Source organism: Leopardus geoffroyi, chromosome C2 (genome assembly GCF_018350155.1).
Source record: "Leopardus geoffroyi isolate Oge1 chromosome C2, O.geoffroyi_Oge1_pat1.0, whole genome shotgun sequence".
In the NCBI taxonomy this organism is placed as follows: Eukaryota; Metazoa; Chordata; class Mammalia; order Carnivora; family Felidae; genus Leopardus; species Leopardus geoffroyi.
The window spans coordinates 115569515-115584832 of record NC_059333.1 but is presented as its reverse complement, the minus strand read 5'-3'; the positions used below and the strand labels follow the sequence as shown (position 1 = coordinate 115584832).

General features: G+C 36.1%; 1 protein-coding gene across 3 annotated transcripts in view; it reads left to right on the top strand.

The window, feature by feature from the left end:
* The window catches only part of CPB1 (carboxypeptidase B1), a 56713-nt gene that overhangs the window by 31271 nt on the left and 10124 nt on the right, over window positions 1-15318 (top strand). For all 3 annotated transcript variants that reach the window (XM_045503345.1, XM_045503346.1, XM_045503347.1), the window contains 6 exons: window positions 6784-6883; window positions 6971-7072; window positions 7919-8020; window positions 10634-10744; window positions 10834-10924; window positions 11803-12005. In XM_045503345.1, coding sequence (XP_045359301.1) covers window positions 6784-6883; window positions 6971-7072; window positions 7919-8020; window positions 10634-10744; window positions 10834-10924; window positions 11803-12005 — 709 coding nt within the window. The remainder of the gene's footprint in view (window positions 1-6783; window positions 6884-6970; window positions 7073-7918; window positions 8021-10633; window positions 10745-10833; window positions 10925-11802; window positions 12006-15318) is intronic.

The following is a 15318-nucleotide window of genomic DNA, read 5'->3' as shown; positions in this document are numbered from 1 at the left end:
TATCCATTTGAATTAGTGTTTTTGTGTTTGAAGGGTAAAGAGCCAGTAGTGTGATTCCTGGATCATAGGGTATCCTATTTTTAACTCTTTGAGAAAACTCTATACTGTTTTCCACAATGGCTGCACCAATTTCCATTCCCACCAACAATGCAAAGGGTTCCTTTTTCTCCACATACTCTGTGAGCACTTGTTTCTTGTGTTTTTTTTTTTTTTTTTTTTTTTTTTTTTAGCCATTCTGACAGGTGTGAGGTGATATCTCATTGTAGTTTTGATGTGCACTTCCCTGATATGAGTGCCATTGAGCATCTTTTCATGTGTCTTTTGTCCATCTGGATGTCTTCTTTGGAGAAATGTCTCTTCATGTCTTCTGCCCATCTTTTAATTGCATTATTCATTTCAGGGTATTGATTTGTACCAGTCCTTTATATACTTTGGATAATAACCCTTTATCGAATATGTCATTTACAAGTATCTTCTCCCACTCCATATGTTGTATTTTACTTTTGTTGATTATTTCCCTCATTGTGCAGAAAGAATTTTGATATAGTCCCAATAGTTTATTTTTGCTTTTATCTCCCTTGCCTCAGGAGACATCTGGAAAAATGCTGCTATGGCCAGTATCAGAGAGATTACGGCCCGTACTCACTTTAAGGATTTTTATGGATTCAGGTCTCACATTACATCTTTAATCCATTTTGAGTTCATTTTTGTGTATGGTGAAAGAGAGTGGTCCAGTTTCATTCTTTTGCATGCAGCTTCCCGGTTTCCCAAACATTATTTGTTGAAGACACTGTCTTTTTCCCATGGTATATTCATTCCTCTTTTGTCAGAGATTAATTGGCCATGTAATTGTGGGTTTATTTCTAGGTTTTCTGTTCTAACCCATTAAGCTATGTGTCTATTTTTATGCCAGTGCCATACTGTTTTAATTACTACTGCTTTGTAATATATCTTAAAATCTGGAATTGTGATATCTCCAGTTTTTGTTTTTTTTTTTTCTTCCTCATGCTCCTTTAAGATTAAGGACCAGACTAGGGTCAGACTGAATGGTTCTTCTGTGCAACCTCAAGGCCCCACCACTATCTCTAACGGTAGAAGTCGTGAAGATAAGGACTAAAAGAAAGAAAAGTGATTCCTCAAAGGCCTAATACAGAGTTGGCTAAGCTGATGACCCTATTTCCTGTCTCCAAATACCACACTGGTCCATCTAAGCCTCTCCAGATGAGAATGTCTTCCTAAGTAGAGGCAGTTGTCCACTGTCGATACAACAAATAGATAGTAAATGCCTATATATACCAAGTCCAAAAAAGGACAGATATGGCCCTCCTCCCTTCAGAGGAAAACAGACTTTAAACAAAGAATTGCAAAATTGTGTAACAGCTGTCAAGAAGAGAAAAGAGCTGGATATATAAGGGGGGAAATGACCAACTCTAGGGTCAGGGAAGGCCACTGCAGGAAATGAGGCTTCAGCCGAGAACTTAAAGATGAGCCAGCGTTAGCCAAAGAAAAGAAAAAATCATACTCTAGGCAGAGAACAGATTATATAACCTATATGTAACCTTATAACTGGGAGAGACTCTGACCCGAAAGCATTTGCACTAGAGGGAAGAAAGAAATGAGGACTTTTATCCCAAATAGTTATTCCTCCAGGGAGTGGGTCAGTGAGAAGCAAACAGGGAGATTGTCAAGCTCCAGTCCTGAACATTCAAATGTTTATCCAAGAGCAGCCTACCACAAGCTCAAGTCCTCATTATATTTTGGGTAAATATACCTTAAAGAATTTCACAAAAAATCTTCTCTTGTTTTGACATCTTAAAAATATAGAATAGTATTTATGCTAGTGAAGACGTAAGAATTGTTACCTATGAGGTCTGTATGTCATCAGAAGTGGTGCGGCCTAACACAACAAGCAAGTGTTCCAGTAAAACACAGACCAGATCCAAATCCTGGGTCTGCACCTTCCTGGTTATGACCTTAGATAATGTGCTTCATGTTTGTGAATTTCAGTTTCCTAATCCATAATGTGAAGATATTATGCCTCTCTCAAAAATCTGTGAAGATGAACAAAACAATACACAAATAAGTTGCAACTGATACTACTATTGCTGTGACCGCTGCTATGGTTTACTATTGTACAAAGAGGGAGATGATACATTGTTTAAAGGTCAACAGAAACTGTTTTGCTTAACCCCATTATCATGGCTCATATAGCTTAGCTATCTGCTTCTGCCTGAGGGAAGTGTCAAAATGTGACCTTAAGAATTGACTCTTCAAAAAAAAAAAAAAAAGATATAACACAGTTAAGTTACAAAATTTGATTAAGATTCATGTCTGTGACTTTTTGCTCTTCTTATTACACTAGGAAGAACGTCAAAAATCCTAACCTTTAGTAGTCCTCAGCAATATTTTTTAAGTGACAGATTCTTTATAATTCCTTAAGAAAAACAGAGACCATAAGCTAACCCTAGCTACCTGAATCATGTCTAATTCTACCTATATCCCAAAGCAGTAAAATGGCTTCTAATCGCATTCCTTTTATCAGACAGAAAGTTCAATCCTTTTTTAGTGGGTAAACTTTTTGGGAACTGGATGTAAATGTTGTCTCATCTAGAACATAGGATATTCCCAAGAGCTAAGCTCTTGTTAATTTTTGTTTCTGTTTGCTGCTTAGCACATTTGTAGCATATAATTGTCTAAATATTAAATAATAATAAGTCCCTAGAAATCCTGGAGAAGCACACCAGCAATATCCTTGCTGGGGCTGCAAGCAGTCCCTGTGCATCCCATTATTACCTCATATGGTAACTAATTTGTGTTTAGACAGTTTCCTGTCGGCAAGAATTTGTAGCTGTGTTTACATGCGACAGGAACCAGCTACTGCACAACTTCCAACAAAAAAGCTTTGCAGATTTTTTCCACGGTTCCAAACCTTCTTCACCAAGACTTGTATCACTTTGGCAGCTTTAATCAGTTTCTGAGTTGCCATGGGAAAAAATTCACAATGTGTACACCAAGAAAAATCACTATTTTTATGCCTATGCTGTACACTTAGGTACAGAAAAACCAGGAATTAGATGGTGCAAATCTCCAACTTTTCATTCTGAAGCCAGGCTGACAGACCTTTTGGTGGGCAGCCCTTCACAGAACACCTTCCTACAAACTGCAGGATGGTTGTCTTTCCCCTATCCAACCTAGGAAGAAACTGATTGTTACTAACTACCTATACTGCTATTTTTCTGCGTATTTCAGATTAAGACAGAAACATCCTTGGATAGCAATGGGTACTTAACAGTGTTCTTCAAGAGCAATGGGCATGTAGTATGGGAACTAACTAAATACTCCTTTTTCAAAAATCTATAAGGGGAAAAAAGTTAGTCGTGTCTCTCCTTCTCAGACATTCCGTTCCTTGTTTTGTTGGGAGTCCCTGTAATCTAATTTGCTTGCATGTTTGTATAGAAGAAGTTGGGTGGCACTATAAAAGGAACATAGAAAAGTATAAAATAATGTACATGCCCCTGTATTTTGGAGCTGTAATGTAGTCCCTATTACATTAAGAGGCATTATTTTAATCTCCTAGAATAGAAGCTCATTATTTGGTAATAATATTTGTAATACAGCTAAAGTAGTGCTTTGTCCTAAATCTAATAAAATCAAATAATCACAAGGCTGGATAGGATCATTTCAGGTCAATCCCTTGCCTTCAGGCAAAAGTCAGAACCACATTAACCTCATTCTGATGCTCTTTTGCAACTTACTAGAGGGTACTTTTACTCTTGGGTGTCATCTTAAATTTAACAGTTTTTTAATGCTCCTTTGTCCTTAATATTGATGAAAACGTTTAACAGTTAACATAGGAATAACTCTCCCAGAATGTCTCATCTAACTACCAAACAAAACACTAATCTATACATAGTCACTATGTCTTCCAAATAATGTGAATTTTTGGATTAGGTACAGAGAAAGGATAGCCATAAGCAGGGGAAGGTCTCTTGTCCCTCTATTCAGAGCTAGTTGCTGATAGATCAGAGCTGGCCACAGTTTAAGGTCTTAGACGCAATTGTCTATTGAAGGTCTTGAGGCTGTGGAATGCCTGGGAGCATTTCAGTGATGATTTCTTTTCTCTGGGCACCCACTAACAAGCCATGTGACCTAGATGATATTGTACTCGCTGACGATGAAAAATCTTGTTACAGTGAAAGTAGATGCCATTTACGGTTTCCTCGTGGAGTTTTAGCTTTGCCATTCAGTCAGAGAAGTTCATCTTTGTTACACAGGATGTGTTCCTTTAAATGCATGATCTTAGAATGGAATATAGATGTTTTCTTAAAGGTTTTGGCCAATTTTATTTTTTGTTTTCAAGTTTTTGTTTTGCCTGCTTTGTTCTGGTTTTGTTTGTTTTTGGTTTTTATAAATATTGCATTTGAAAATCACTTTCCTAAACTATCTATTTTAAGTGTTTTCCTGGAGTTATGAAGGTGGTAACTGGCACTTTTAGCTTAATTTTTTTTTTTTTTTTCATAAACCTTGAAAGACATCTATGACCAAGGCCTATGAGTCCAGTCACTGCATTTTACAACTGAAAAGGACATTAATACCGGCTAATCAAATGCCCCCTTCTCAAAATTATGAAATTAGGCCCAGATATTAAATAATTTTTCTGAAGTCAACTTACCAGTTAGTCAAAACTATGACCCCTGACCTTTTGATTCCTAATTCTGGATTCTTCCTACTTCTGCCCTATCCCCTAACAATCCAATTTGGGTGTTGAATATAATTATAGAACATACTATAAACATTATTCTTAACTGTAGCAGGCAGAATGATGGCCCCCCACCCCGAAAATGTCTACATCTTAATCCCCAGAAGACCTGAATATGTCACATTACATGGCAAAGAGGAGTTAGAGTTGTAGATGGCGTTAAAGTTGCTAAACAGCTAAACTTAAAATAGGTAGATTATCCTAGATTGTCCAGATAGGCCCAACATGATCACAAGGTCCTTACAAGTGTTAAAGGGAGGCAGAAGAGGAGGTCAGAGTGATGTGACATGCAGAGGACTTGAGCTGCTGTTGCTGGCTTCAAAGTTCAAAGACAAGGGCAAAGAGCCAAGGAATGCGGGCAGCCTCTAGGAGCTGGAAGGGGCAAGGAATCAGATTCTCCCATACAACTTCTAGAAAGAAGCACCTTGATTTGTTGACACCTTGATTTTAGCCCATTGAGACCGGTGTTGGACTTCTAACTTACAGCACCGTAAAATAATAAATTCATGTTGTTTTATACCATACTACATTTGTGGTCATTTACAGCAGCTGTAAAAATGAGTATACTAACAAAGTACTGAGGGCTGCTCAAAGAGAAACTTTCTTTCTGCAAGCTAACTTTTTAAGTCTGCTCCTTTTCCCTTTTCTTTTCAATACCACCTTAAGACAGTTAAGACCTTAAGATAGTATTTGCCTGGGGGCACCTGGGTGGCTCAGTCCTTAAGCATCTGACTTTGGTTCAGGTTTGTGAGTTTGAGCCTGGCTTGGGCTCTGTGCTGACAGCTCAGAGCCTGGAGCCTGCTTAGGATTCTGTCTCTCTCTCTCTGCCCCTCCCCCATTCACACACACTCTCTCTCTCTCTCTCTCTCTCTCTCTCAAAAATAAATATACAAATAAACATTTAAAAACATTTTAAATGACAGTATTTGCCTCTTGCTAGGGAGAAAATATTATTTAGTATTAATTTATTGCATTTTCCATAAACAGACACAAGTTCGTTCCCAAGTTAACCAAACGAAGAAGAGACTAGGAGGGAGGTTCAGAGGATGTCCCTGACATACTTCATCAGAAAGCCCTTGGAGCAGCCACAGGAGAAGTAGACTTTTGATATGTGGCTGCAATTCTCTGTATGTCAGATAAAAACATTTCAAGGCTTCACTGTGGATGATACAAGTTTCTGCAAACTAGCTTCTGTCCATAATATTCACAGTGCTGTGATCAAGGACATTAATGCTCATAAAATTTTGTCCTTTCAGAACATACTTTTTACATTCAACAGTAAGTAGCAAAGACAAATGAAGTCACACATAATCCACACCTTCCAGCCTGCCTTTTATAATAGGAACTTTCACCTGAACAATCATTTATGGAAATAAGCAGGCCTCAAAGGTCTGTCACCAATTTTCATAATACTTTGCTACAGAGCCATTCTTTGATTACTTTAAACCAACCAAAAATAGGCAAGCAGAAACTAGTTCTTTAACCCCAGAATTTTTTGCCTAATAATAAATTTTTAGTTTATTAATATTTCTGAATTTCCACCCATCAAGACATTTTTCTCAAAACCTAGAGAAAGGCCCTCAAGTGACCAACTGTCTCAGTTTACCTGGGACTGACTGGTTCCTGGGACATGTGACTTTTAGTGCTAAAACCAGGGAAGTCGTGGGGAAGAAAGACCATAGATAGGGCTCAAATGCATACTTTTGTGTGGCTGCCCAAGGCCCTGATCCAGAATGCCCCCAGGTACCAGGGGAAACCATTTTCTGAATTTAGAGTCCAAGGAAATGTAAATATCTCAAGTTTGGCCTGAGAAAAGAGCCTGCCTTACCTGCACTCTCCAACGATATGTTCACTCTTTGTGATGAGCAGCTCTGTTGAAGGGCATCAGGAATGATCAGAGGACACATGTGACTCCGTGGAGAATGTACTGCACCATTTACTAACACAGTGACTCTAAGTTTTTGCACATGTTCACTGGGAAATATTCGTATGTTCACAGGAGCCTCCCCTTTGGTTTATTGCAGAGTATTGATAAGCAACCTGAGATCTGTGTTAGAAGGCCAGTTTGACAGCCAGGTCCGTGCCACTGGACACAGTTACGAGAAGTACAACAAATGGGAAACGGTATGATGTGCACATGATTTAGACAGACATTGTTTTGGGAACTGAACTAAGAATGGCACATTAATCCACAAATGGTTGCATTGGTAGATAGAGGCTTGGACTCAACAAGTCGCCACTGAGAATCCAGACCTCATCTCTCGCAGAGCCATCGGAACCACATTTGAAGGACGCACTATGTATCTCCTCAAGGTAATCATTTTTAACCATGACCTTGCCATGTCTGAGGGCTTTAAATCAACGAGTTCTAACACATTAACATCTGTTATACAGACATGCTCATCCCAGCATTGTTATAACTCTTTCCCTGTCTATATGCCCCAGGGAATCAAACAGATTCCCTAGCTTCTTTTATCATATGTGGATTTTTAAATCATTATTTTGATTTATTCGAAAGGAAAATGCAATAAAATAAGAGAAGTCCTATAAATTTAACCACATTCCTGTAAGCAATGTAAATGATCACCTACCTTGATGAAATTCTTCTCTCCCAGATGTTGTTTGCAAATCCATTTGCTAAAGACGTTCATAAACTTCACGTCTATCAGGCAACATTACAAAGCGTAGCAACAATTTGTTTCTGTCGTCCTCTAATGCCATTTTTGTCATGTAATTCTAATGAAGAAAACAAAAAGACAAGGAGTAAGTGGGAGAGAAAGAAAATTCTTACAAGATTAGCTACAATCATGATTACTTCTAATTACTCATCCAGTTGTCTTGGTCATGTCACCTAATAATAGCAGCTGAAAATAACCTCCACGTGAGTACAATTAAGCAGTGTAATCAGCATCTTCTGAAAAATATGAGCTTGTCAAGCTTAATAAAAATAATAAACAGCCATGTAAGCCTTCAGTTCAAACACTGTGAGTGTCTAGAGGCAAGAACATACTGTGCTAGTATTGTGTTTTAATTTAATCACAGGATATATCTCTTGCTGCTGTCAAGTTTCACCTGTTGAATCCAAAGCCCAGACGGGTAGTGAATGTTAACCCCTGAATGTGATGAATCACCGTTTCTCTTTTTCTTTGCTTGCAATAGGTTGGCAAAGCTAGACCACATAAGCCTGCCATTTTCATGGACTGTGGTTTCCATGCCAGAGAGTGGATTTCCCCTGCATTTTGCCAATGGTTTGTGAGAGAGGTCAGTATATAGAATGATTTTGGGCGGAGGGAAGTAGAAAGTGTTTTTTTATTTAACAAAAAACTTCAATTTCTTATAAGCAGGCTATAATAAGAGTAGTAACACAGAAAAAAAAATCATAATTACAAGTTCCCAATTTTAGGGAACATTTATAAGGTAAAATTTTAAGTTTTTTTTAAATTTTTTAACTTTATTTTGAGAGAGAGTGCACAGAGGAAGGGCAGAGAGAAGAGAGGGAGAGAGAAAGAATCCCAAGCAGGCTCTGCACTGTCAGCACAGAGCCCAATGCGGGGCTCCGACTCACGAACGAACCGTGAGATCATGACCTAAGCCAAAGTCGGACATTTAACTGACTCAGCCACCCAGGAACCCCTGTAAGATTTTAAAACAGTTATCAAATTTGATTTATTTAAATTGGACTCATCAGAACTTTCTCACCCACCTTTGGTGGAGAGACTAACTGGTAGTATAATAGAGAGGTCATTTAAAAGTAAATGTGGATAAACCACTAGCTTCGTCATTATCTTTTGGACAATAACTGTCGTATACTTCACAAAAAAAAACAACAACAATGAATAGTGGTCCCTACTCTAAATGATACTGTTTTTCAATCCTTGTAATTGTAATAAGATATATGTGAAATCCCTTTAACTGAAATTTTTTAAATATCCATGAGTCCATATTGATATAAACAAATTATTCAATAAATATATAAAAGGGAAAGAAGGAACAATCTTTCTTAAAGAAGAATTATAACTAATGGATATACAAAGGATGGACAAAAGAGAAAATTACCATTAGAACACCACAGTAATAATCATTTCATGAAAACCTACGTATGGATGCAAAAATTAGTGAGTAAAAGTTTAAAGACAAATAGGACATTTGCAGTTTCAAAGTATCTCCCCAAAAATATGTATTAAATTACAAAGACAAAGTTTACAGTAGAGAAACAGCAGAAACTATTTAACCAAATAGTGATCAAGGTTAACATCACTGGTAACATCATCAGCATAAGACAAAATCAATATCATGTACCACTGGGTATTATGTACGGAAAAGACACAATGTCTTTATGGTATTCTTCCTAAAAATGCATAACCTTCCTCTAATCATAAAGAAAAATTGAGACAAATCCAAATTGAGGGGGCTTCTGCAAAGTAACCAGACTAGTACTCTTCAACAGTGTCAAAGTCATAAAAAACAAAGACTGAGGAACTCTCACAGAGAAGAGGAGACAAAGGAAACATGACAACCAGCATAGTGTGGGATTGTATATTGGATCATAGAGCAGAAAATAATAGTGGAAAAACTGGCGAACTCTAAATAAAACCTATGGTTTAACTTATATTACTGTATCAATGTTAATTCCTTCACTTTGGTCGCTGTACCATGATTGAGTTAGATGATAACATTAGGAGAAGCTGAGTAAAGGGCATACGGGAACTCTTTGCATTAGCAACTCTTCTCTAAGTCTAAAATTATTTCAGAATTAAAAGTTTAAAATATTGAAGTACTTTTAAAATTAAGAATATTATTATATACAATATACGGTCTTTTGTGTGAAACACTTGTGTATATATTTGTCATGATCTTGGTTTCTAGACATGTTATGTATCCAATTGTCACCATTTAACTTCAATGGGTATCTCGCCATCTGCCCTCTGGAAGGGAAAAACTTTTATTATTACTTTGGTTATCTCTAAGATTAGACCACTAAAAAGAACACGGTTCTGTAGCTCCTCCAAACTAAACATCACATATTTTATCATGTGTTTTTATAATGAATATACATGTGTAGAGTCACAAAAAGTATATTAAAACTATAAATACATAGAAGCCCTAACTATTTTAAAGTCTACTCAAAAAAGCCTAGGGAAGAGTTGAATTGAAGTTTAACATGATACTGGGGCTGAGGAACTATGACTAAAAGAACATAATAAATGAGTATGAGGTCCTTCATTCATAGAGGAATGTCCACATTACTTAGCAGGGGTAGCTAGTCCCTTAACAGGGTTCCCTTCTCAATACAGAGGAGTAAGAAGGAGACTTTCATCTTTATGCAGGCTTTGGTGAGAGCCACCCAAAATCTACCAGTGTGAGCTCACTTCATAAAGGGGGGCTTCTTCATTCCTCTTCCTTATTGGACATTCTCTCTAGTGAGACTATCTACAGGAGGTTTCACAAAACTTAAATACATTTCTAGATGATAGCAGAAACACCCATAGCCACCCATAGACATTCCTTACTTACTAAAAACAGGTCTTACCTTCATATCCTACTCACTTTGAAAAAAATTTACTGCAGTTACTATTAGAAAATGAATGTTTTTTAATAGTCTAGTTTTATTAAATCTTTGCTCATCTTTAAAGTGAAAAGTTAAGTAAATAATTATTCGAGTTATATATGGATGTAATAGAATGTCCTGGAAACAGAGAAGAATTAAAAACTATTTTAATCAAAACTATGGGTAAAATTTTGCTAACTGCCTTTTAAATATTAAATAGCTACCTCAATAGGTAGATATTATTACCAAAGTCAATATTCATACAGTCTATGTAAATTTCACACATTCCATTTTTCCATGAAATTCTCTTCCTAATTCATACACAGGCTATTCGCACCTATGGACATGAGAGCCACATGACAGAACTTCTCAACATGTTAGACTTTTATGTCTTGCCTGTGGTCAATATTGACGGCTATATCTACACCTGGACCAAGGTATATGAACCAGTACTGAGAGGGGCTGATGAAATTAAAACCAACCCACTTTCTATTATACTTGACCTAACCATACAATCCACTTTCAGAACCGAATGTGGAGAAAGACTCGCTCCACCCAGATTGGAACCACCTGCATTGGCACAGACCCCAACAGAAATTTTGATGCTGGTTGGTGCAGTAAGTATCTAGCTGACCATTTTGCCATGCATCTGTTGAAAAGCCTGGGAGGACAAACAACATAGGAAAACAAAACAGTGTCTAAAATAAGAAAAAATGTCAAGGTTTACATTTTAGAATTCTAGCTTTCTGAAAGCACAGTTTATTTATTCACTCAAAAAAATATATTGTGTGCTGTATAGTGTTCCCAGCTGTGCTAGATGCTGGAAACACAAGGCTGAGCAATCCAGACAGAATTCTACTACTTTGAAATGTATCATCTATAGGAGACAGTCATTAAATAATTATTTAAATTAAAATGTGATATAATTACAATTTTGTGATTCAACTCTCAGAAAATGATTACAAGTAATAAGAAAATTTCTCATGTATGTTAGTTTCTCCCTTATTAATTTTCTTGCACTATATTGAGATTTCATTGTATAATACTACACAAAGACACACTGATAATTTCACATGCAACTTTTTACCCCATTAGCTTAAAAACATAAGACCCTAATCTCATGACTAAATGTATGTGCATGCCTTATATACCTACATGATCATGAGGGCGCCTATAAAAACAGCTTTTCTTTTTAAGTTTATTTATTTATTTTGAGAAAGAGGGTGAGCAGGGGGAGGGACAGAGAGAGAGAGGAGAGAGAATCCCAAGCAGGCTTCACACTGTCAGCGCTGAGCCCAACGTGGGGCTTGATCTCACAAACTGAAACAACGAGATCATGACCTGGGCCAAAATCGAGAGTCAGGCACTCAACCAACTGAGCCACCCAGGAGCCCCAAAAACAGCTTATTTTTAACTCTCTAATTTGGAAGTTTGAAACATGCTTTGTAAGAACTTTAGTAGGTGACCATTCCATTAATGACATATGCTTTTGTAGAAGTCGGAGCCTCTCGAAAGCCCTGTGATGACACTTACTGTGGACCTGCTGCAGAGTCCGAAAGAGAGACCAAGGCCCTGGCTAATTTCATCCGCAGCAACCTCTCTTCCATCAAAGCATATGTGACAATCCACTCATACTCCCAAATGATGCTCTATCCTTACTCCTATGATTATAAACTCACAGAGAACAATGCTGAGTTGGTAAGTAGTTGTGGTAGTAAATATGGTATTTCACTGTTGAAAATTTTTAAATCCTATTCCTGAGAAAAAAAATTATAAAAACAATTTCTAAAAGTTCCATTAATTTTTGGCAGTAGAAGCAAAGAAAAAACTTAGTACAGATTTATAAGGAATCTGGAATTGGCTGATAAATTGGCTAAAAGAGATATGATTTTAATGGGGGGAAACAGTTCCCAACATTTAAACCATTTTAGTCACTAATTATCAAAATGACAATAGCTACACTTACTCCTGCTTCACCACAATACTAACTACATGATGATTTCAGATGCATCTGGGATAATCAACAAGGTTGCTTCATCTCACACACAAACAGAAAGTCAATTCTGTCAAGTTGCCTTGAGCTGGATCTGACATAGGCAGAGCATGGCAGATGTCATTAGGAATTTGGCATATTTGGTTGATACTGGGTTAAGTGATAAGATCTTAAAATTGCTTATTCCACTGTTTGATTACATGAGACACAGTAGTAAAGCAATCAATGAATGAATAGTATGAATGGGTACTTCCTAGATATAGGAAATAATGCAAAAAAATATTTAAGTGTCTATGACACAAAAAAACGCAATCTTGTTAGAAAATCATGATATAAGCACATGAAATGTCAAATAATATAAGAATTTTATAACATTCACATTAACAAATATCACATATCAATGCATAATTTTTTAAAGTCAGCAGGTTTGAATCCTTCAAACAATATTTTCTAGTTTATGAAACATCTGGCTGCCATAAGTTGGGACCAATGACCTTAAGAACAAGTGTAAGATTTAAAGCATTTGAGTTATGCCAAAAAATAAAGGGGGGGGGGGGGGATTCCCACTTAGACAATGACATAGATATTTGGCTTACCTAAATGCATAAATTTGAAGAGCCAGTGACTTTAACAACTGGAAACTGTTGTTTTGTACTTTCAGTCTTTCAGAGACCAAATAAAATATGTAATACTATAAATATTTTGTGAAGAGCAAAACAGGAAAATAACTCAGGCTCTTAGAAAACTAGGTCCTTTTCATTAAAAAAAAAATCTATTTTTCAAAAAGCTTCCCATTTTCCCTGTCCACAGCCAAAAAAAACAAAGGAAAACATCATTAGCTGGAACCATTAACTATTTCAATTTTCCAATTATGCTCCATCTGTTAAGTGTTCCCAGTGGGTGCTCACAGTCCTGCTATCCCAGAGATGGGTGTGGTCAGATCCTCATTTCAATCCCAGATTTCAGTCCCTGAGGAAAGAAGGTGGGGCTATGTTGTTTGCTTTATTCATGTGAATATGTTTAAACTGTGCGACATCAGAAAAGAAAAAGACAAAGCCATATTAAGTGTAACAATAATCAATATATCCAGTTTGCTTAATATATCCAGTTTTAAACCCAAATTCTAAAAGACTAATGCTAACAGAAAAATTTTAAAGTGTTCTTTGGAAATGAGCTGCTTCACAAATCATCAATACTTTTTCTTATTGGGGAATAAGTTAATTCTAATTAACAAAGAATTGGAATAAACAGAATTATATCCAGTAAAATATTCATAATCTGGATACAAAAATACAAACCATACTACAAAAAATACAAACCATAAAATAATCTTATGTTGGATGTTTACTTTTATATTCACAAAACCAATAAATTCAAGAAAAAGTATATGCTACTTCTTACCCTTTCTGAGCATGACAAGATAGGTGGCTGAACTGCAAATTTAATTGTACTTATATCACAGTAATTGACTTAAAAGTTACTTTAATTTCCAATCATTTTTTTCTATGATTAAGCTTTTGCCTAGCGTCTTAAAAGAAATACTTAAGCGTCACTAGTAAAATCTAAAGTGAATGTTAATTTGATTATTTGATTCATTGGGAATCTGAATTTAATCCAGCACCCCAAAATAACTTAAATCTTTTGAATAACTAGAGATCCTTTCATCGTTTTCTTATTTTACATAATTCCAATTCACTAACTTCTTAAGTACATTCTGCTAGAGCAACTCATAACTGTAGTGTTAATGAGTAAATACACATAGCCAAAAAAGAATCTGAGTCTCTCATAAAGAAAAATGTTGGCTTTTTCACAGTTTTTATTTGTAATGAGGATATTAAGAACAAAAAGTAGAAGTCTTGATCTGGGTACAGTAAATGTTCCATCCAAATCTAGTGTTTTTAAATTAATTCTCAGCTAGAAAAAAAATGTGATCCCGCTGTAGAAAACTAAAGGTAGGGAAAGATTAACAAGATGAATTCTTGGCATACCACATTATAAATAACTTAGAATTTCTTAAAGTGGACTTTGTCTTACACAGAATTGAGTGCATAGATATGGATATGATTCTTATTTATCTTTACATTTATAAAACTTACAAGATTATATTTGTAGCAAAAAAAAAAAAAAAAATGCTTCAAGGAGAATAAGACTGTAAACTGAAGGAAATTATCCTGCACCTATATTAGAATTCTCAGTGCAAATTTAGGACACACGGCAATCTTTGATATCTGAGTCATGATAAAAATGTATGTGGCTTCATTTCTGAAAGATGTTACATGTGATTGCCTGACAATTACTCATATCATGAGACAACCTTCAAAGAATGCACAAGACCAATGAAGTAAAAGAACAAGAGAAGTAATAGCATGAATTACAAAGAAAGCTACCAAAAAATATGTCTACAGATCAGTAAAAAATATGAAGAATCATAAAAATATCTTACATGTATAATGCTTTCCAGTTTGCTAACTGCTTTTACACATACTACATCATTTAAAGAAAGAGTACAAAGTGCACTGTGAGTTTCCCATGGCTTCGTACACTATCCAGTTCCTCAGTGTTGACTTATTCAATATGAAGCTATCATTATCATCAGAGGAAGTTTTAAGGCCCACAAAAAGAATATACTTACATTTCCAAAATTCTAAAAGATAATGAAATGCTGGATCGTATGACCTCTTTATTGTCAGAGTAAATAAAAACTAGGAGAATTAATTGAAAAGGTTTTCAAAACTATATCTTTGCATTTACTGAGCAGGGAAGAAACTCCAAATCTTTGGTCCATCTTCCCCCCAAAAGGGTCTATGTGGCACTATTAATAATAATTATTATTATTATCATAATACCATTTCTAAGTCCAAAAGCAGGAACCCAGAATAATAACTGGTCAGCTAAGTATCTTGACCCGTTCCCCAGACTGACCAAACTGGAAACTGATATGCACCACACAAAGGTGCCAGGACATACCTCTCACACCACGTTTCTACATTAGAAGCATGGAACTGTACAGCTGGAAAT